Below are 23002 nucleotides of genomic sequence, written 5' to 3' on the forward strand. Positions count from 1 at the left end.
TCGTTATTATCTGAAAACAAGTATTTATATGTTAGTACTTTAATTTGAAACGTATGTTTCTAGAATGAAACTTCACTAATTAATTTCGCACGAGATTTATTTCTGCTTATTTCAAAGATATTAATAGGTACATGAGTGCAAACAAGAATAAAAGCACTGACACTTTTCTTGAACATACATATTTTTCCTTTATAGGTCCCAAAATCAGCAGATATACCTATCTCATCCAACAAAATATAAAAGAATGGTATTAGTTAAACCCATCGAGGATACCAAACATTTATAATTGTTTATGTCTGTGTCAGCTGGTCTCTTGTTGTGAAGAGTTGTCTCATTGGCGATCACACCATAATCTTCTTTTTTATATTTACAATAACATTCCAATAACATTTACTTAAGGTGGTACCCAACACCTTGACTAAAACTAATTTGGCTCGTTTAATTTTCATAAAATTTTGACGTAGTATTTACTTTGACCCTAGGACAAAAATATAAAAATTTCACAAAACTTGAACAACACACTTTTCCATGGAATATATAGCAGTTTGACAAACACTTATGTTGATCATTGAAAAGCTTTATATTTCCTTAACAATACAACGTTGTCAAAATGTTTAGCTGATTTTCTTAAGTTAACCCCCTGTAGTGTTAGGTCCCACCTTAACATATGTATTTATGAAAATTTTCAACTTCAACAAATGTCATAATCTAATCAAATCAATCAAACAACATGAAATTTACATACATCGATTGCATTCCAATCTCTTTCTCAAATAGCTCTGTAACTCAGCTGATCTTTTTTTTAAAGATTATTTTTCTATTTGTATATTCTGGTGTGACAAAATTAAATTAAAGCATTTCAAATGCTGAAAAAAGTTGAGGCCTGGCATAACCTGAACAGTTAGCAAAAATGTTTAAATAATTTGATTTATATAAATTGTTGATTTTTAGATTTCATCTTATTGCTCCATTGTGACATTGATGTTTATTTCTGGATTTTGTGGCCATTTGCATTTCTAAGTATTTAGTTTTCATTGTAATATGCAGTCGGCATTTATTTATCTTTATTTCTTTTTTTCTTATCTATTGCTTAATGTCATCCTAAGACTAATGGTATTTGATTGGCTTCTTGAACATTTTCTCTCTGATCTGATTGGTCATTAAGTTTTATCTTTACTACTTACGTTTGTCGTCAACAAGATCTTCAAACATACTTTGATTGCTGGTAAGAATCTTTGTCACCATTTTTTCTAAACTTGATCTTTTAGCACTGTCGTCAGCCTGTTAATGTTTAATATTCAAAGAATTGATATTTACATAAGTGTTTTATTATCAAGATGTAGGAATTTTCATGAAATTATAGCAACAAAGTAAGTTTATTTTTTCTTTGCTAATGAAGAGTTGCGATATTATCAAAAAAGACTTGCATATATATATTCTGAATGAAATTCACCTTTCAGCAATTAAACTTCCTTAATATTACTCAAACTGTATCATTACGTCTTTATTTTCAATATGGAAAACGGGTTTCAAATTAGGACCTTTTATAGCTGACTATGCAGTATGGGCTTTGTTCATTGTTGAAGTCCATACGGTGATCTATAGTTGTTAATTTCTGTGCCATTTGGACTCTTCTGGAGAGTTGTCTAAATGGCAATCATCACATGTAAGAAATTGAAATCTAAGAAATCTGAACGATTTTAAATGACGTTAAAATATTGACATTATTGTACTCAGGTATACTTTTTATGATTGATTTCTCTTTTTAAACATATTGTTATTTGTTGTTGACTGATTTGATGTTGACTTCCACATTTTGAATATACCTTGGAGTTTGATATATTTTAATACATGTACTTTTAATCTTGCAATTTATTGAAAAAAAATTAATTTTGTAAAAAAATCAAAATCACATAAATAAATATACAATATTAGGTCAATGTCAGAAAAATATCAACTATACTCGGCGCAAAACTGGGGAAGAGCTCGGTAGAACATTGCCCTTCCCCAGATTCTCAGCCTCATACAAAAAGTTGATATTTTTCTGACATTGACCTAATATTGTATATTTATTTATGTGATTTTGATTTTTTTTACAAAATTTATTTTTTTCAATAAATTGCAAGATTAAAATAATTTATAAGCCATATACAAAAATAATTTGTTTTCAAATAAATCTTAAAAGTCAGAATACATCAAAGTATATTTCCAATTTTTTTCTTTTTTTTTTAAATTAAAAAAAGGGGGAGGGTCAATCCCAAAATGTGCCTGTGCATTTTCCTTAAACTTTTTAAGTTTTACAATTTTGTGTTTGAAATATCTGTTAGTTAAGTAATATTATCGGTCGCCTTATCAGCATGAAATGACAGGTTTATAGCACTACTTAACCATTTTATAATTGAGAGAAGATATGAAAAAAGTAAAAACACAAAAATACTGAACTCCGAGGAAAATTCAAAAAGGAAAGTCCCAAATCAATTTTCACTTTCTCGTGCATGGATCTAGGACTGATATAGACAAAACGGATTAGCAAACCAAACATACATAATAGGCTAATTTTACTAGCAATTACCAAAATGTGTGTTCTCTGCGTGTTTTGTTATTTCGACAAATAATCTTGCCCTTAGTACTGATCTAATGGTAACAATTTCAGTTGATCACATTATTCTTGGGTAAGAGGATCTTTGCACACTTATGAATATGTTTATCCAAACTTAATATAAATGTCGTACAACAACTTGTAGTTCTATTGTTGTTTTCTACCTTTTACATTTTTTGTTTGTTTAATATTCAATATCTGAAATTCTAACGTAGCATCTATCTGAATTTTATTAGGAAAGGTTAAAATGACTGATTGCATGGTTATTGTTAAACGCATGATGAGTTTGCATTATTGCTTTACCAAGTACCATGAGTTATATCTCAAAAGTTAACTTGATTGATTCTACATAATAACACGACTGCCTTAGGCCTGATCATTAATAATTGTTTTAAGTAAATATGTTATCTTTTCCATCGTTTTAGTTTTATCGGATTTGTTTTTACATTTTGTCTGTCTGTCTGTTAGTTTTCTTTTTTTTAATTGGTTTGTCTTTACCTTGTTCACTTCGTTTTCGTTTTCAACTGATTAGTTTTTTGGTAATGGTATATTCAAACGAATACCTGATCAATATCTGAAAAGCTGTCATCTTTGGCTGGTTTACTTTCCTTCTTCACACGAACTCCAGCAGCTGATATGTAAGGACCAAAGTACCCTGTCCAGTATTTGTCGTCTTTACCTAATATAAAAATACATAAATGTAGATTGTAATCTTTTTTTCTTTCAGCTACAATCTCGAATGTCGACAGACCTACGATGAGATGTGGCTGATAATCATCCTATAGACCATAGATAATCTGTTAATCCGATAATTTGATTATGACGTCATTGATGTTCATCTTGATAATGACACGTGCGCCCTGAGTTTCTGACATGTATAGACTGAAATACCCTGGCAATTTTTTGTCGTCTTTACAAAATACGAAAATATATAATTGTAGATCATTGATGTTTGGTTTTTTTTTATCAAAGGAGAGGGTGTTTCTCAGCTTCAATCTCATCGAAGGGTGGAATGTGGCCGAAAATCATCCTCTAGTTTGAAACACCATTGATAATCTGTTGATCGCTTTTTTATCATGACGTCTTTGATGTTTACATTTACAAAAGCAAGTGCGCCCTTAGTTTCGATCTCAAGCGGGTAGCATGATAATAAGAATTATCATAAAAAAAACTTAACGGAAAAAAAATACACAAAATAGGGTCAACTCTTCCGAAGGCAATTAGAACCTCTTAATAAATTGTTGACGGTTAATAAAGATAAGGTATTAATCATATTAACTTAAATATCGAAAGAATCTGAATCTAGTGGTTAGTGATTATCTACAAAAGACTCATTAGTGGTTGTAATAATAAAAAACAAACGAAAGACCAATTCAAATATGAAAATGTAGTGCCGAGAAAACAGAAAGTTCTGAAAAGCTGTACCAAACACGGCTAAGCCAAAGTAATACTTTATAGGCAGTGGCTATTCGTCCGGCTAGCCGGACAAATAGTCAAAAATGTCTATTCATCCGGCAAGCCGGACAAATAGCATTTTTACGGTTTTTCGTTATTTGTCCGGTCAAAAACATAATGATGAAGATATAGCTTTGTGTTTAGAAGATTTAAAATAGAGCACGAGTTGTTTTAATTTTTTTTGTCTAACATCGTTTAATGAAAAAGAACTCATTCTAATAGGAAAAACAAAAAAACTATACATTTGATTCAGATTTTTTTATTCTAATATTCTAAAGGAATTTTAGGTAGGAAAGGGGGGGGGGATTCTCTCTTTTGTAGTTCTGCCCATGAATTTCATGTAAGGTAAATAGTCGGGCCAATCATTTTTGGCTTTATCTATGATTCCAAAAGATCCTGAATTTATTGTTTCTGTGAAGTTTGGTTAAAGGAAGGTCCCCATAGTGATTATGCACGATTCGTCATTTAAATTGTTCGGAGATTTTTAATTCATAGGAAATTAGAGAAAAGGACAGGCACGTGAAACCTGTCCCCAAAAGTAGGATTTTGTTTTCGATAAGATTGTTTTAGAAACAAATTTGTATTGATATAACAGAAAAAAAGGGAGGTACCCCAACCGTGGTGTCTTATTCACAGTCAAGGCATATCAGTATGTTCATATATCTCCGTTGTAGTAGAACTTGAAAATAATGCATCTAGTATTTTTTCCGAATGCGTTTTGCCTCCATAAGGTAAATGGGGGTAAATCATCAATTTCACTTCGATTTCAGGCTTATTCCTCACAGTTAACATGTACACGCTATTTTTCTGGAATCACTCCTATATACATTTGTTTAAAGCAATCACATTCTCTTAGGTTTTCTCTATGACATCTTTAAATAACGATCTCCAATTCTCAAAACGTCCATTGCATACGCGCGTGTGTTATCCGACACCGCGTGTGTTATCCGACACCAGTCATCCGGGACACTTTCCGCGTCACATGATACTTTTGTTGATATTGAGGATTTGCACATCCGCAGACGGATGGCCGGACGAATAGAGATTTTTAACTATTCGTCCGGCTAGCCACTCCGAATAGACACTCCGTACTTTATAACTATACATGAAGCTGAATATACCTTTAATATTGTTTAAAGAATTATCAACAGTGAGCCATATCACAATCTTAAGGTAACATACCTTTAGATGAAAAGGTGACGATCCTAGCTCCAGATCCATAACCAGAGAAAGTCACAGAAGCTTCTTGCCAATCTTTATTAGTTAAGGTACCTAATTCTCCAGTTGTATACTCTTTTATTACCTAAAATATTTGAATTGACAACGTTACATATCAGACCTCTTAAACGTACAGGTACTGATAGTATCGTATTCCCTATTTGGACAATTAGTCGACGAATGTTTCGCAAAAAAAACTCCGCCTTCCTGATTGAACTTTCCTTGCAGTTCGGTATTTTTGTTATTTTGATTTTAACTTCAAATTATTAATTTCTTTCTTTCTCACGAAGTTAATAACACTTTCAGAATATCTATATACTGTAAACCGTTTGCTTCAGCTAATAAAGAAAATGTAAAAGTTTAAAGGCACAGTTGATAAACAAGGACGCAATATTTTAGTTATGTTAATAAATGAAATGCACTTATTAAGTGATGAAGTTTTAGCTGATTCGTTATTAAAACAGTTTGCAAGACTTCCGTTTCAAACTTTAATAGCAAACATTTCACGCGCATGAATTTAACGATGAAATATTGCGTATTTCATCTCAAAGAGGGAAGAGAGATACCAGAGGGATAGTCAAACTCAAAGATTGAGAATACACTGACAACGTCATGGCTAAAAATAAACTGACAATCAGACAATAATAAGACACGACATAGAAAACTAACCACTAAGCAACACGAACCCCACCAAAAACTGAGTGTGATCTCAGGTGCTCCGGAAGGGTAGGCAGATCCTGCTTCACATGTGGTACCCGTCTGGTTGCTTATGTTATTTCAAATCCGGTTAATAGTCTAATTCGGTTGGTCACATTCGTGAAAAGGGCTGGGTATTGTAGTTACGACAAAAGGAACATATTCGATATCCTCTGTGAAACGGTTATTCCATAACATCCAACCGACTCGTGATGGCGTCCGTAAAATTTAAAATGAAATATAGTTTAAACCTATCATCTTACCTGGCCATCGTCTGACATTAGCTGGGCTGTAAAGCAGTAGAATCCTCCTGAACAATGCCCATGTTTATACCACTCAGATACCTGTACACAGAAATTATGGTAAAACAAATTAAAATTATAATTAAAAACCAATTGTTCAGAGAACAATTGAAGGTCTTTCCACCAGTTAATATCTATTTTGATATTAAAATATTAAAAATCAGTCTTAAATGTCAGTTCATATGGCTTTATGATATATACATATGAATTTAAAGCAAAGGTCAAAATCTAGAACGTCAACTTAACCTATGACCTTGACCTCAATTTCAAGGTCACAAACTGAGGATCTCAAGTCAAAAGACCCTAGGTCTCTAATATGTATGGTTAGTAAGTTATATCATTTTACATATAATTTTAGATATGATAGGGGCGAAAACTCCCATTCATTGTCTGTGCACCCTTTCAACTAAAATTATTAAGTTACGACATGTCGCAACTAACAATTTAGTCAAAATTAATTGTCGATATCTTATAAGGTTAATGAAAATGAGTGAAAATAAGCCAAATTCAAAAATCAGAATATGACCTTGACCTTTGACCTTGACTAATTTTCATTTTTTTGGACCAAGGACCTCAAATCAAAAGATCCTAGGTCTCTATCACTTATGGTGTTCCAGTTTAAAATACATTTCAAAATTTCAAATACAAAAAGGGAAATAACTCTCATATGGAGCGTTCATATTGCTTCGGTCGAAATTGGACAAATCATGCTAAGGATATAACGAGCAATTTTATAAAATAAATTTGTCGTACTTTTACGGTTGCGAAGGAGTTGTGATCACAAGGAAAACAGTGTTTGGGGAGATAACTCCTACAAAGAAAAGTATTCGGTTACGCAGGGTAAATTTCAAAAGCGCATAAACTGTTCGATATCATATACCAAATATCTAAGCGACATATTGCGAAACAAATGTTTATCGCAAGAACAAAATTTGGCGGAAAAAAAAATAATCAGAAGAAAAACAATAGGTCTTTCCACAGAAAAGTGGAAAGACCTAATTATTTTTTGATTACCAGCAATATTGTGCATTTATTTGTATTCGTTGTACATAAATTTTCGTCGATTTTCTGGTTACCTGGGATTCACGAATTTCAATGACTAATGAATTACAAATGTTATGTAGAAATGTATGCAGACTTTGATTAAAACCAAAAAATCAGATATCCACGAATATGAAAAATTTATGCAATCCACAAACATTGCTACGCACGAAAATAAATAAAACCACAGTATCTTTTTTAAGTGTTTTAACCCTACCATTTTTTAACATAAATACTGGCTACGAAATAAATAACTATGAAAGTTTAAAACTTAAAACGGTCAAAACAGTTCAAAACAGGCTTAAATATTTTTTGCATAAAACTGGCCAAAGAAAATCATAAACCAAAAGTTCAATTTCAAATACAAAAAACACACCCGTGATAAGTATTTCTGCAAGGGGGTATATCAGTGACGTCGCTATTGGAGAAGGAATGATCCAATAATGAAACAGCAATCAAAACATATCTACTCAACGTAAACACCCTACCTGTATATCAGGAGCCGTGTCTAAGTATTCTGCTGCAAAGTGATCTAGTAGATTTACTTCTTGATATTTGCAAGACCACATGTTGGACGTTTTAAAGCAAGCCTCAGTCCCATATCCAGATGCATCACATACTCTAATGTCTCCTGATGTGTTCCAGTGTTTCATATCTTTGTTCTATACAAAATAAGACAAATTATCGGTGCTTTGGTAGCTCTATATACATCATAACATCTCTCTGTGAATATTGTACCATTAATAGATGTAGCAATGCACATTTTGAAAGTGAATGGAAAACACGGAAGTAGTCCTGCAGAAGTTTGGACTTAAACAATTGTTCCATTAGAAGTGATCGGTTTGATTTCAAGTAATTAGTTTGCTTTTGGCCACAAATATTCTTCGGATGAATAACATTTCAAAACTTGATGTATCAAAGCGACACGAAAGGTTCCGTCTCAAAAGGTTGGAAACTCTGCAATTTAAATAACACATGTGGACACAAACATGATGGTAGTCTTACATATAAAAAATCAGCTCAAAATCTGGAGGCGTATGGAAAAAAAGTCCGTATAACTGTGATTTTCAACAATTTTCAAAGTTGTAAACCCTTTAATTTGGCAAAAAGTAGCGGAGCGGAACGAAACTCACATGCCAAAAAACATCCCAATTTCTGAAAGCGTTTAGAAAAAAAGTCCGTATAACTGTCATTTTCAACAATTTATCAAAGTCCAAAGCCCGTAATTTCGGCAAAAATTAGCGGAGCGGAACGACACTCAAACTTGATCTGTAACTCATCGTGGTTAACTCACATACCACAAATCAGCCCAATATCTGAAGGCGTTTAGAAAAAAAACCCTGTATAATGGTTTGTTGCGGAATGACGGAATGAAGGAATGTCGGATAGACAGAATGACGGAATGAAGGACAAGGGTAAAACTATATGACACTGACAACTTCGTTTCGGGGCCATAAAAAGTGTGTTAAAATGTTTGTTTTTGGATGTATATGGTTCCGTTAATCTTCCAAATGAAACATAAATAGAACAAAAAATGCGTTAAGAAACATTTTTTTGTCTCTGAAAATGGAAGAACAATAAAATTCTTCAATCTGTCCACATAAGGTATGTTTACTTAAAAAATTGAACTGGACACTTCAGTTTGAACGAGTCGGCTGTGATATCACTGTGACGTCATATAAAACTTGCATTGACATAAAACGGCAATTCTATACATAGTGTTTGGAAACATTAGGTATAATCCTTGCCCAGCGAAATTATTTTACCCGCATTGAAATCTGAGCAAATTACTAAAATTAATACTGGTGCTCGAATCAAACCAGTTGATTATGAAGTTGAAAGTAAAATTACAAAGATACTGAACTCCGAGGAAAATTCAAGACGGAAAGTTCCTAATCAAAAAAGATCAAACACATCAAACGAATGGATAACAACTGTCATATTGAAGAGCAATAATTCTATACAGCTGAACCAAAGACGACTACGCCAATTTATAGCTTAGTATTTCAAAATAATTCAAGATTTTATGAACTGCAATTCTACAGAAAATTAATGTATGAATCATATTTCTGGTCAACGCAAAAGTTCACCACCAGTGGTATCGACCCAGTGGTTGCAAAAACTCATTAAAGATATCATACCTCACCACTTGCATTCTTGAGAAGATTTGGAGACCATCCAACAACTGTCATCTCTTTTCTGGTAACAGTAATATTCATTGGAAGTGCTTTATCTGCCAATTTATGCTTTTCTTGCTCTTCTTCTTTAAGCTGATTCTCAGCAATTGCTTTGTCTTTATAGGAATTGTCAAGTAATGCAAAGGCACACAAGTAGTCTGCAACAAATAAGCATATGGCCGTTTTATTTTGTATTATTCTTTTACAGTTGAAGATGTTTTGCAAGACATTGTAATTATAAGTGGTCCAAGAGAAGCTCTAAAAAACATTCAAAATGTTTGTTTTGTTTATCGTTATAGTTTATAAATGCACGTTATTTATAGCAAGATCCAATGAAGACATAATTGACATTGTGAAAGACATAAGAGAAGTATTTATTAAACTGTACATTGTTAATCGGTTTACTGCACCAAATTAACATTCAAAACCTCAAATCATAGTACATATTTCCATTATCTGGAAAGGTCAAACGTGTTATGAATTTTTGAACTGATTGCAATCATAATTCTGCAAATGAGAGTTATTAAACTAATATCTTCTTCTTGCATGGTATAATTTTATAGGTGAAATACTTTTATATGGCTGGTATAAAGTTCAAACAGAACCGAATAATAAAAGTTGAAATATTCTAATGTTTGTTACAAATGGAGCAGGATTTTCTAACACTTCATGATCATGTGATATAGCCAAAGACTTTTATAGTGTTCGTGTAATATATTATATAAAAAAGATGTGGTATGATTGCCAATGAGACAACTCTCCACAAGAGACCAAAATAACACAGAAATGAACAAATATAGGTTACCATACGGCCTTCAACAATGAACAAAGCCCATACCGCATAGTCAGCTATAAAAGGCCCCAAAATGACAATGTAAAACAATTCATACGAGAAAACTAACGGCCTTATTTATATATTAAAAAAAATGAACGAACAAGAATGTGTCCAAAGTACACGGATGCCCCACTCGCACTATCATTTTCCATGTTTTATGGACTTTGAAATTGGGTAAATATCTAATTTGGCATTAAAATTAGAAAGATTATACTATAGGGAACATGTGTACTAAGTTTCAAGTTGATTGGACTTCAATTTCATCAAAAACTACCTTGACCAAAAACTTTAACCTGAAGCGGGACGAACGAACGAACGGACGGATGGATGGACGGACGGACGAACGAACGAACGGAGCCACAGATCAGAAAACATAATGCCCCTCTACTATCGTAGGTGGGGCATAAAAACAAATATGTAACACAGAAACAAACGACAACTACTGAATTACAGGCTTCTTAGTTGTCAGTCTTTAGTTACACTCAATTGATTGTGGATTTGTTTGTTTTTTTGTCGTTTTACTCAATACTAACGATGAGGTTGTCATTTTCTCGTCCACTTTGAATGCTTTGTATGTCCACTTTGTATTTTCCCTTTTCTTCTTATTTTACTTTTTAAGTTAAGGAGACACCTACCGGCATTTGTATAGACATCTGATCCACTCTGACTATGCATTAGTAGACTGTTGTCTGTTATTTCTACGTTGATGTCGACATAATAAGCTGTAGTGCTTTTCAAGTCTCCTGCTTCCATCTTATCTCTGATTTTCTGTAATTATAAAGGCAACAGTGGTATACCGCTGTTTGATAGTTATTGATCGATTAAGCGAAAACTGATTTAGGTCACAAACCAAAACCGAGGAAAACACATTAAATATTAAAGGAAAACAACGGAACTATGGAAACACTGAACTGCAACAAAAACAAACGCCAACATATATAGAAACGGACTATATGATAACAATTGCCATATTTCAGAAGAAAAAAAATATATGCAGGGTTTAACCGGGTTTTAGGGCTAGCTAAACGTCGCACTTATATGGCAATGTTAAAAATACCGCTAAATGACAGGAATACAGTAAAACAAATCAAAGTATACAATATGTTTTATTGCTTATTATCATTTTTTTTATTTTTGATACAACATATAGGTTATAGATAACAGTGTTAATGTGTTTCTGCAGAAGGTCAGGTAGCCTTCGAAGAAACACACATGCCATTATAAGATACAAAAAAGTAAATTCATAAACTACCTAGCTCCGTGGAAAATTCAAAACGGAAAGTCCCTAAGCAAATGGCAATACCAAAAGCTCAAACACATCAAACAGATGGATGACAACTATCATATTCCTGACTTGGTGCCAATGAGCTGCAGTTGAAGAGAAAAAAACTATTAATTATGACCTATTGAACGAACTGATTACTTACCTGGTTGACTTCATCATTAACATCTTTACCATTTATTTGTAAATGAATCGTTGGTTGTGTCAGGTGCAATCTTAGTTGGAACTTCCCATTTGGTAAGTCATTTATCTGAAGTTTTCAGTAAAAAAAAATCGCTTTGATATATTTAGAGTTCTTTACAGATATCAATAAAACAGAGACTTTTGGTAGGTAGTATAGTATGTTACCATCGTTGAAGTAAGTGTCATATAAAAAAACCTCATCAATCTTAGATACTAGGATTAACATTGTGTATGCCAGACGTATAAAGAAGACTTATTGCTGACGCTCGAAGAAAACAAATGTGAAGAGGCCAAATTGGTCCAACATTGGAGACCATTTATGATTCAGCTTAATATGTAATATATTTCTACGGTTTTATATAAAAAAAAAGACAATTAAAATTATTGATATAAGAATATGGACATAGCAGCCAAATACCACATATTCTGCAATTTCTCTTCAATTGCTTCTGAAATCATTTGATTTGTGTCTATTCATGATAACTATTGTGACTCTTATAACTCTTACTGTCGCGGATACTTTGTTTCGCGTGAATTCCTTTCTATTGCTTTTTGCGGCGATTTAATATTGCGGTTGTCAAATTTACTTAAAGTACCTGCAAAAGGAATGTCAAAGTTTTACATGTTCCCGACGATTTATATTCGCGTTATTTCCTACTCGAGAAAGCTGCAAAAATATATCGTTTCAACGGTTTACCAAAATAAGTTGGTTTACAATACTGGTGAAAAAAAGAAGGATAATAAAAAAAATACTCAACTTAGAGGAAAACTCAAAACGGAAAGTACGTAATTGTGAGTTAACAACCTGTGTTCAGAGTCCTCTTTATTTTTTATATACAATTGTCTTAAGAAAAAAATCTTTGTTTTGTAAAACACTTAATGAAAGTATAAATGAGGTAAAAATTTATTTTTTGTATTATACAAATATTGTAAATAAACCAAGGCTGAAGCTACTCTTTTTTTTTATTATACACATATCATAAGTAAGCCTGTAGTTAAGTTAATCTTTGTTGTAGTATACAATTCGGGTAAGTAAATCAACAATACATTCAGTGTATCTTATATCGTCAAACTGTGTGAATAAATGTGTAGTCAAAAATTACTTGTGTGTTTTATTGTACAAACATTGTAAGTAAATTTGTGGTCAATTCTTTGTTGCATTATACATTTTTTGTAAGCAAAACAAAACATGCCATACATTCATCTGATATCGTACAAAGCGTGTGAATAATGAAATGTAATGAAAAACGAATTTAATGTTTTATATATACCCTATAAGTAAACCTATGGTCAAACTCATTATATGTTTCAGCTCTTCTTGCTTTAGTGTATAGAAAACCGTCATTTGTCTTTAGTAGAGAACCAGGCAGGTTTGCCATACGCTTTAACATCCCTGCAGCTTTACATTGGGTACCTGACAAAATAAGGAAGATCGGATTATGACAATATATAAAATACGGAAAACTAATGGTGATATAGTCTATAAATATTTTAATATGTTAATTATGTTATACTTTTGATAATTTTTTCCATTTTTCTTGTCAATGCCACGATTCTTATCATGCATTGATGACTACTAAGTGTCTGACTGATCAAAGAAATTATACACTTACTCTTGTTTGTAAATTTTAAAACGTTATAACACCTTCTTACATATCATAGGTACAGTGTGTAAAGATGTATATGCGATTTTATATCTCTGATTCTTTTTGATGATATTTTTTAATTTTTAATCAATTATTCATAACCAATGACTTACCGATCATAGATAAATAGATCATAGATAAATACGAGTAGTGTCAAGCATTTACCCAGATGTAAAAATTTTTTTTACATAAGCAACGGCATCCTTTTGAACAATAAGCGTATAAAGGGAATTTTTAAGTACATGCATAAGGTAAATTTATAATACATAAGTCATCAATGAAACACATTCTTAAAAGTATGAGTTGATCATGATTTCTCACCCTTTTCAAAAGTCGGGTCGAAATTGGCAAACACTGAAAATTCACTTGAATATACAATGTCATTCATGTCTTGGTAAACTGGGCTTCCGACGTTCACTGCGTAAATAACTCCCGGTTTCTGTCTAATCAACGAACGTGGAGAATGTGTTAGTTCTATGTAGATATCCTCGCCACCTGAAAAAAATATCGCAAAATGTGTTGAAATCTCGAAAGATTATGTGTGTCTCCTTTCTTGTCCATATTTACAAGTCTTTATGTGAAAACTTGCAGCACTTAGATATTTAGGGAACCTTTTTTTACATGTGTAATCCTACAGTTATAATACATTTCTTAAAAAGAAAACTATCCAACATGTGGATAATAAAAGAACCTCTGATGTAAAACTAAAAACATGGGAAAAAATGAGTCAAAGTTAATCTTTTATAGTTTACCATTATAAAATAACCATTCCTTAGAGACTTGGATAGAATTAAAAATCTAAAACGGAATTGAAGCAAAAATGAGTTGATAAACTACGCACCGATACAGTTAGTATTATTAAAAGTAAATTTAGATAGACATAACTGTAAATATACATACTTCTGACATGTTTCCTTATAGCAAATACTCGTACCAGATAATGCCCTACATCTCTCTCATCTTCTTTCCATATATACTTGAATGTATACGATCCATTTTGCTGTGAAAGTTTATCAATGGGAATAAGTTGAATTATCTTGTGGTCTAACATTATACAAATCTCTGAAGTTTTATTGACATGCCCTTTTATTTCCTCTAAAGTCACTTCTATATCCCCCTTTGTTTTTGTTGATTCGCCTGTTGCTAGACAGAAATCTTGTTTGCATGATGTCTTTAATTCTTCCTTAGATGCCATTATATTGGATAAAACCCCATATCTACAAGGTCCGGCAGGTCCAGAAGCCAACAAACGAGCACCAACAACTTCAAAATTCCATAAGTCCGATTTTTTGTAATTGGTACCATGACAACCAGATATCTCATTTGTCGTAACAAGATTTCCCTCTTTTATCACTAAATGGTAAACACTGGAAACCGTAGAATCTTCCATTCCGCTACTGTTTGAGCATAGGATCATTATGGCAGCATGCTCTCTGACGTTTCCCATTAGTTGTATGGCTTCGTTTCCATCCAAGCACTGCGTCTGACTGACAAAAGCGTGTGACGTTAACGGTGATGTGTCTATCAAATTATCTCTATTATGCCATAATCCAAATCGACTTCCGGCTGGTCCACCGACACAAAGAATGCCATCGTCATTAACAGAAAACTCGTATTTATCCTCCCCAGAAATGGCTTTAGTGCTGAATTTGTTCCCTTCTGTCTCATAGAGAATCAAATACAACGTATTTATGGAATCTTCTCCTTTCCCGCCACTACAAAGTATCAATGTTATTCCACCCCCACGTTCATTTCGTCCTCCATTGACATTCAAAGGAAACTCTACGGAAGACTTATTACCCTGCATTTCTACAAACACCCCATTCCTTAGATTGCCATAGTTGCTGTCATTTGTTAACATCATGATGTGATTTTTGTCATGGTAGCAATCAGCAACAAGCATGCCTTCTTCATCTACTTTGTAGTTATTCCTTTGGTCGTTATAATATACTTCAGGACTTGGGATAATTTTTGAAAGCAGCTTAAATTGTACATGATTACCATCATATCCTGATCGTACCAAAAACAATTCCGTATTGTAATAGATAGACGTAGTCGAGACGAAGTACAGAGCAGTACGTCCTCCGTGATATGCATTTACATTGTAATCAAGTTTTCCAAAATTATGTATCGGGTACTCTGACGTAGTAGAACAATATATAGTTTTTATGAAATCTGAAAAACAAAAAAAAATAATTGTTCTACAACTCTATGCAGTTACTAAATTGTCCTTGTTTTAGAACTATTTGAATTTCCTTTGGTCATCTATTTTAATACAAATAGATTTCAGGTAAAGCGTTTAGAATGAAAGATTCCAAATGGTGATCGCCAGTCTGAAGATATGAAAAAAGTCATGTATAAAATTTAATATTCCTATTGGGGAGTTAAAGTCATATGATACTTCTAGTTTAAATAAAAAAAGTGGATATGTTTTATGTAATGAATTAAAAAGTAATAAATTAAGTTTTCCTTTAAAACACGTGTACATGGACTTTCTTTAAAAAAAGAAAATCCTTTGACTGATCAATACTTCAGAAATATACTGATTTTGAACTTTTGTCTTCCCGTACTCTAATTTTCTAATAGATTTGCATATGCAGTGAAATTAAGCACGATACCTACCGTTATTATTACTTTGGCAATCGCACAGCGCGTGCAAGGGTAATACCGCGATGAAATTAGTGTTCATAAGCAATTGACTTCCACACTTAATTTATGCACTCATCTTTGCACGATAAAAGATCATATTAATTTCATGTTTCAATTTACTATGATATTATGATTTATTTATGAATTATATGTGCTACGGTTAAATAAAAGTTTTTTGTCAAAGATTCATATAGTACTTGGGACATTTCAACAATAAAATTTGGTGCAAAAAGTAAAATCACAAAAATACTGAACTTAGAGGAAAATCAATTCGGAAAGTCCATAATCACATGGCAAAATCAAATAACAAAACGCATAAAAAACGAATGGACAAGATCTGTCATATTCTTGACTTGGTACAGGCATTTTCAAATGTAGAAAATGGTGGATTAAACCGGGATTTATAGCGCTAACCCTCTCACTTTGATGACAGTCTGACATAATCTGAAAAATGGTAATCGGCACGAAAGAACTGCTGCAATGAAACTTGAACTTAACTTTAATTTCATGGAAAGTACCATGTAGCTGTTCAAAGTTTCTCTCATCTTTTACTGTTTTCAAAAAAAAAAAAAAAAGATTGTTGGTCATTTAATACCGGCAGCGCCAATGAAAAGTTTTTCGACAGTTAATGTACAATAGGTAGATCTCATCATTCTAAATATCGTTGCTCCCATGTCAGATTTCTTTATTTATAAGCTTTTAAGTCAATAAAAAAAAAACTTAAATTTTACCCTATCTTCAACAATGTAAGGCATGTTGGTTGGCAAACTCGCTCATCGGACACAGTTTTAAAACTAGGAACAAGTTTTATCTAGTAGTTTAAGAAAAGATTTTTGTAAAATATAACGACGACGACGACGACGACGACGACGGACATCAAGTGATAAGAAAAGCAAATGAAAAGATATCAAAGTAAACTTTTCTACAACTGTACCTGAGTCATGTACCGTCTTTGTTTCCGCTTTTGTTTCTCCTTCTTTCATCTTCTCTACGGGTTTTAAAGCTTCTATACCTACAGTTTCAGTTTTCTGCTCTGAATTATTTAAGAAATTTTTTTCCATCTTGCTGGAAGACACAGTCAATTCGGCGTTGGTTGCCTTTGTGTTAGATGTTGTCTCTATTCCACTTTCATCGGTCCTTTGAACCTCTTTCTGTCTTACTTTCAACGATGCATTGCTTATCTCTCGTCGATATCCCTTTAAAACTGTTGGTGTAGCCTAAATAATTGGATATATACAAAAAGAAATGAATGTATTCTATCGTAGTATTACAACAAATATTTTCTTTAAATTATAACCTTTTAATTATACTTGATAAAAAAAAGTTCAACCTTTGTATCACTCTTAAATTCCTGACAAATAAACCTGGGGTTTTGAAATGATAAGATAAGCTTTTATCCCATATAATTTGAAAACAGGAGCTTTTTTTGTCAGAAACTGAAGAGTGATTCCTAAATTAAAAGAATGAATATATTTTAGTGAACTATGAAAACACATCAAATAGCAAGCTTTATATGAAACAAAGCACTTATCAACGATATAGAAAGCATGATTTCACTATTGCAAGACGACATTAGTTGAAATGAAATTGTAAAACATATATAAAAGAAGATGTGGTATGATTGTCAATGAGACAACTATCCACAAAAGACCAAAATGACACAGACATTAACAACTACAGGTCACCGTACGGCCTTCAACAATAAGCAAAGCCCATACCGCATAGTCAGCTATAAAAGGCCCCGATAAGACAATGTAAAACAATTCAAACGAGAAAACTAACGGCCATATTTATGTAAAAAAAAAATGAACGAAAAACAAAAACGTAACACATAAAAAAAACGACAACCACTGAATTACAGGCTCCTGACTTGAGACAGGCACATACATAAATAATGTGGCGGGGTATACATTTATACTATAATACATGTATGTATATGTTAAGAATTGCACATGAGGTGTTCCCGCTACCGCTCTCCATGTACACGACGTCACCGTTGTTGTGACGTTAGCTTTTCAGAGTTCAATACATGTATCATTGCAAGCAGACGTTCTTATTTTCTAAGCCTTTTAAATTTGTGTCCGATACAACCACTCTTCGATATTGGTACCGAGACCAGGATGAATCTGAAGCTACGTTCGATACGAGCAGGACATAGGAGTGCAGTTTCCAGACTTATAAAGAAATTTGAAGACGTTCAACAAGAAGAAGATGGAACCGTGGACACGGAGGATTTGTCAAACATATTGGATAGTCTGAAACGGAAGCAAGAAATATTACGCAAGTTAGATGAGGACATAGTACAGGAACTGGACGACGGAGATATTGAAACAGAGATCGTTGAAGCAGATGAGTATGCATTTAACTTAGAAGGTAAAATTCGTCAAGTCAACAAATTTATCTTAGTCAAAACTACAGCGTTGAATACACACGCAGAAAGTTTTACTCCACGCATAGAAACTACTCAAGCCGTTCATACTATAAACTCTTCATATACAGAACATCAGAACAATTCAAATTACCGTTTGTCAGACTTTCGCCCATCCTTTAGCTCAACTAGTGAATACAACAAACTACCCAAGTTGAATCTCCCTACTTTCGATGGAGATATACTTCAATGGCAATCATTTTGGGACTCATTTGAGACAGCCGTGCATACGAACCCAACCTTAAGCAACGTCCAAAAATTCAATTATTTGAAATCGTTACTTCACGATGAAGCTCTAAAATCAGTGACAGGTTTTGCGCTCACTAATGCAAACTATGAAAAGGCAATTTCCCTATTACAAGAAAGATATGGTCAGCAACATAAAATTACACAGAGGTATATGCAGGAACTTATTGATATTACGTCGCCTAGGTACACACTTTTCAACCTCCGACATTTTTATGACAACATTGAAATTTACATAAGAGGTTTAGAATCACTAGGACAAACTGATGATTCATACGGAGCGCTGTTAGTGCCAATAATATTGAACAAACTACCAGGGGAAATTCGGAAAAACCTAGCAAGAGAATTTGGGTCCACAAACATACGCTTAGCAGACTTACGAAAAGGCATATTTAATGAAATAAATATCATGGAAGCCGGTAACTCAACAGACAGTCATGAAAATCCTACCGCTACTGCAGCATTTTTGACCAACACAAAACCGCGAAATCGACAATCAAGTCACAGTCACCAAAATAAGAATCACCAAAACACTAACTTCAAATCTAAACAGTGCGATTATTGTCACGAATCACACGCCTCGGTAAATTGTACCAAAGTAACTGAATATAAAGATCGCATGTCAATAGTAAAAAGAGACCGCCTATGCTTCAACTGTTTAGGACATCATAACTTGGTTGATTGTAAGTCAAATAAAACATGCAGAAAATGTCATAAGCGTCATCACACGAGTTTATGTAAGGATAATGCACAAATAGATAAAGAAGATAGTGTGAACGTAAGTACCATTCAACACAACGCGAAGGAAACGGACACAATTTTACATTCACAGGCAACCACGAATGTCATGCTCAAAACCGCAATTAATCCTGTAAGTTCAGGACTACAATCTTTAGATGCCAACATTCTTTTTGATGAGGGCGCACAGAGGTCATTCATCACAGAAGACTTAGCCGCTAAATTGCAGTTATCAATAATTGGCACAGAAAGTTTAAATTTATCCGGGTTCGGAGACAGTGCACAAAGTACGAAAATTAGACACTTAAAAACTGCAACTATTTATTTGCTCACAGACGAAGGGAAATTGCCGATCAGAGTATTGATCGTACCGGAAATCGCCGCACCACTCCAAACTTACATCCGCAAAGCTGCTAAATTGTCATATTTATCCGAGATAAAACTCGCACATCCAGTTACCGCGAACGACAATTTCCAAGTTTCAGTACTAGTAGGAGCCGACTACTATTGGTCAATTATAGAAAACCATATCATTAGAGGTGAGGGACCTACTGCCGTGAAATCAAAAATAGGTTATTTACTGTCAGGACCACTTCACGGTACACCAAGTTACAATGACCAGCCAACATCTATGATGAATGTAATGACATCAAGAAAGACAGAAGAATGCGACCTGGAGAAGTTTTGGAAGTTAGAAACACTTGGAATTGAGCAAATAAAGGAAACAGGGAATAAGGAATTAAGAGAAGTATATGAGAAGACATGTATCAGTTACCATGACAACAGATATTTTGCTACATTACCCTGGAAAGAAGAGCATCCACCATTACCAATGAACAAAGAGATAGCCCATCGCAGAACAGAAAACGTAATTAAACGACTGAAGAAGGAACCGCATTTATTACAGAAATACGGAGAAATAATAGGTGAACAAGAAAGAAGAGGATTTATAGAGAAGATAGAAGACACAGCGACTAGTAACACAGTACACTACATACCGCATCATGCCGTCAAAAAAGACTCGTCGACTACACCTATTAGGATAGTGTTTGACTGTAGCTGTAGAGCAAGACAAGACACTCCTAGCTTAAACGACTGTTTAATGGATACACCACCTGATCTAAACGAGTTAACAGGTATTTTACTTAGATTTCGATTAAATCAATGGGCAGTTTCAACAGATATTGAAAAGGCGTTTTTGAATGTTGGATTAGAAGAGAAAGACCGTGATGTAACTAGATTTTTTTGGTTTTCCAATCCTACAGACTCTACAAGTCCGCTCTCAGTTTATCGATTCAAATCCGTCTTATTTGGAGCTACCTGTTCTCCATTTATTTTAAATGCCGTTGTTCAAAAGCACCTAAGTGAAAATACATGTGAATGGACTGATGCCATACAGAAGGATCTTTACGTTGACAACATAATTTCAAGTTTTCCAACCGAGAGCCAATTACTACAATATTTTGACACATCTCGTACCTTATTTGCAAAAGCGGGATTTAATTTACGCTCTTGGGCATCAAACAACAAGACTTTACAAGATCGCGCAACGTCAGAAAATGTACTTGATAATGACAAACTTATCAAAGTATTAGGACTTAGATGGAATACAGACAAGGACACGCTTACTTTCGCAAAACAGGAATACATCGAAATGGAGGATCATTTGATTACAAAGCGTGAAATTCTTAGACAATCTTCAAAAATTTACGACCCTCTAGGAATTATAAGTCCGATAACAGTGAGGAGTAAAATGTTCATGCAGACCCTATGGGAGAAAAAACTGGATTGGGATGAACCGCTATCGCCAGAAACTATAATGGAATGGAAAGAAATTCAACGAGACACACATGAATGTATAGAGACGGAAATTGCAAGACCGTATTTCAAAGAAAGGAGATCAACGGAAGATATTTCACTACACATATTCACAGATGCAAGTTTAAAGGCGTATGGAGCATGTGCATATGTAGTTTGCGGGAACCAGTCAACGCTGATTATGTCTAGAAACAGAGTTGCCCCATTGAAAAACATGACAATTCCGAAACTTGAGCTCATGGCAGCAGTGATAGGGAGTAGATTACTGAAACATTTGAAGTCACATATAAGCTTTTCACAGGCAACACTTTGGAGTGACAGTCAAATTACACTGAGTTGGTTAATGACTAAGAAACAAGTACCGATTTTCGTCAAAAACAGAGTTGCGGAAATAAATCAGCTTACACATGGATTTTCCTGGAGATACTGTCCGACTGATTCAAACCCCGCAGACTTACTTTCAAGAGGAATGACAGCTGTAAGGTTTAAAAATTGTGATATATGGATGAAAGGCCCCGGATGGATTGTTGATACTACAAAATGGCCTCAGTGGAAAAAAGAAGCTCTAATATTTACAACTCTAACCAAAGATAACTTATCAACAAACACAAACGATACAGCGACAAGTATTACAGTGGGAATAAATAAAATCATGGATATAGATAGGTATGGAGCGTACCAGAAACTTTTACGTGTAACAGCATATGTATACAGATTTATTTACAACTGTAAAAATAAGAAAAAACGTAGTGGGAATTTAAATGTAGAAGAAATTCAGATAGCATCCGTTGCTTGGATACAGGATTCACAGCTTCGAAATTACCCGGATGTGTTTCACAGTTTACAACAGAAAACGTCAAAAAATAATCTTGTAAAGCAGTTGAAATTGTACCTGGACGAGAACAAGTTAATACGTTGTGGCGGACGTTTAAACAACGCACCTATTGCCGCTTCAGCCAAGTTCCCGATATTATTGCCAAATAAGGATACATTATCAACACTAATTATAATGGATGCCCACAATAGACTACTTCACTCTGGATTAGAAAGTACTGTCACTTCTTTACGACAGTTTTACTGGATTCCAGCAATCCGACAATATGTGAAAACAATTATTCACAAATGTGTTACTTGCCGAAAGGTTACAGGAAGACCGTATCCTACTCCGGACCCACCGCCTCTACCAGCAGACAGACTAAGAGATTCACCGCCGTTTACTGTAACAGGCGTTGACTTTACTGGTGCATTGAGCATCAAAACTAAAAATGGAGTTGGAAAAGCGTACATTTGCCTATTTACTTGTGCGAATACAAGGGCCGTACACCTAGAAATTGTAGAAGATCTTACAGAAGAGACATTTATTTTAGCGTTTCGCCGATTTATTAGCAGGAAGTCGTTACCAAAAATCATGATATCAGATAATGGTACAACCTATGTAGCTTCGGCAAAGAAAATAGAGTTTCTGACCAAATCACCGTTATTAAATGAACAATTAAATTCGTATGGAACAGTATGGAAGTTTATACCGAAACGTGCACCATGGTACGGTGGTTGGTGGGAAAGATTAATAGGTTTGACAAAAAATTGTATTAAAAAAGTTTTAGGAAAGGCATTTGTGAGTTTACGTGTACTTGAAACTATCGTCACAGAAGTGGAAGCTATTCTTAATGATCGTCCGTTGACGTACCT

At 33.8% G+C, this 23002-nt stretch overlaps 1 protein-coding gene across 1 annotated transcript in view; it reads right to left on the reverse strand.

The window, feature by feature from the left end:
• Positions 1-23002, reverse strand: part of LOC139524510 (uncharacterized) — a 67703-nt gene that overhangs the window by 39549 nt on the left and 5152 nt on the right. The window contains exons 3-14 of the mRNA XM_071319330.1: positions 17018-17300; positions 14335-15609; positions 13756-13929; positions 13060-13202; positions 11751-11855; positions 10959-11091; positions 9453-9646; positions 7800-7973; positions 6232-6312; positions 5237-5357; positions 3163-3278; positions 1185-1281 (exon numbers count right to left, since the gene is read on the reverse strand). Of these exons, the coding sequence (XP_071175431.1) occupies positions 1185-1281; positions 3163-3278; positions 5237-5357; positions 6232-6312; positions 7800-7973; positions 9453-9646; positions 10959-11091; positions 11751-11855; positions 13060-13202; positions 13756-13929; positions 14335-15609; positions 17018-17300 (2896 nt within the window). The remainder of the gene's footprint in view (positions 1-1184; positions 1282-3162; positions 3279-5236; positions 5358-6231; positions 6313-7799; positions 7974-9452; positions 9647-10958; positions 11092-11750; positions 11856-13059; positions 13203-13755; positions 13930-14334; positions 15610-17017; positions 17301-23002) is intronic.

The sequence above is a fragment of the Mytilus edulis genome, chromosome 5 (assembly GCF_963676685.1).
Source record: "Mytilus edulis chromosome 5, xbMytEdul2.2, whole genome shotgun sequence".
Classification (NCBI taxonomy): Eukaryota; Metazoa; Mollusca; class Bivalvia; order Mytilida; family Mytilidae; genus Mytilus; species Mytilus edulis.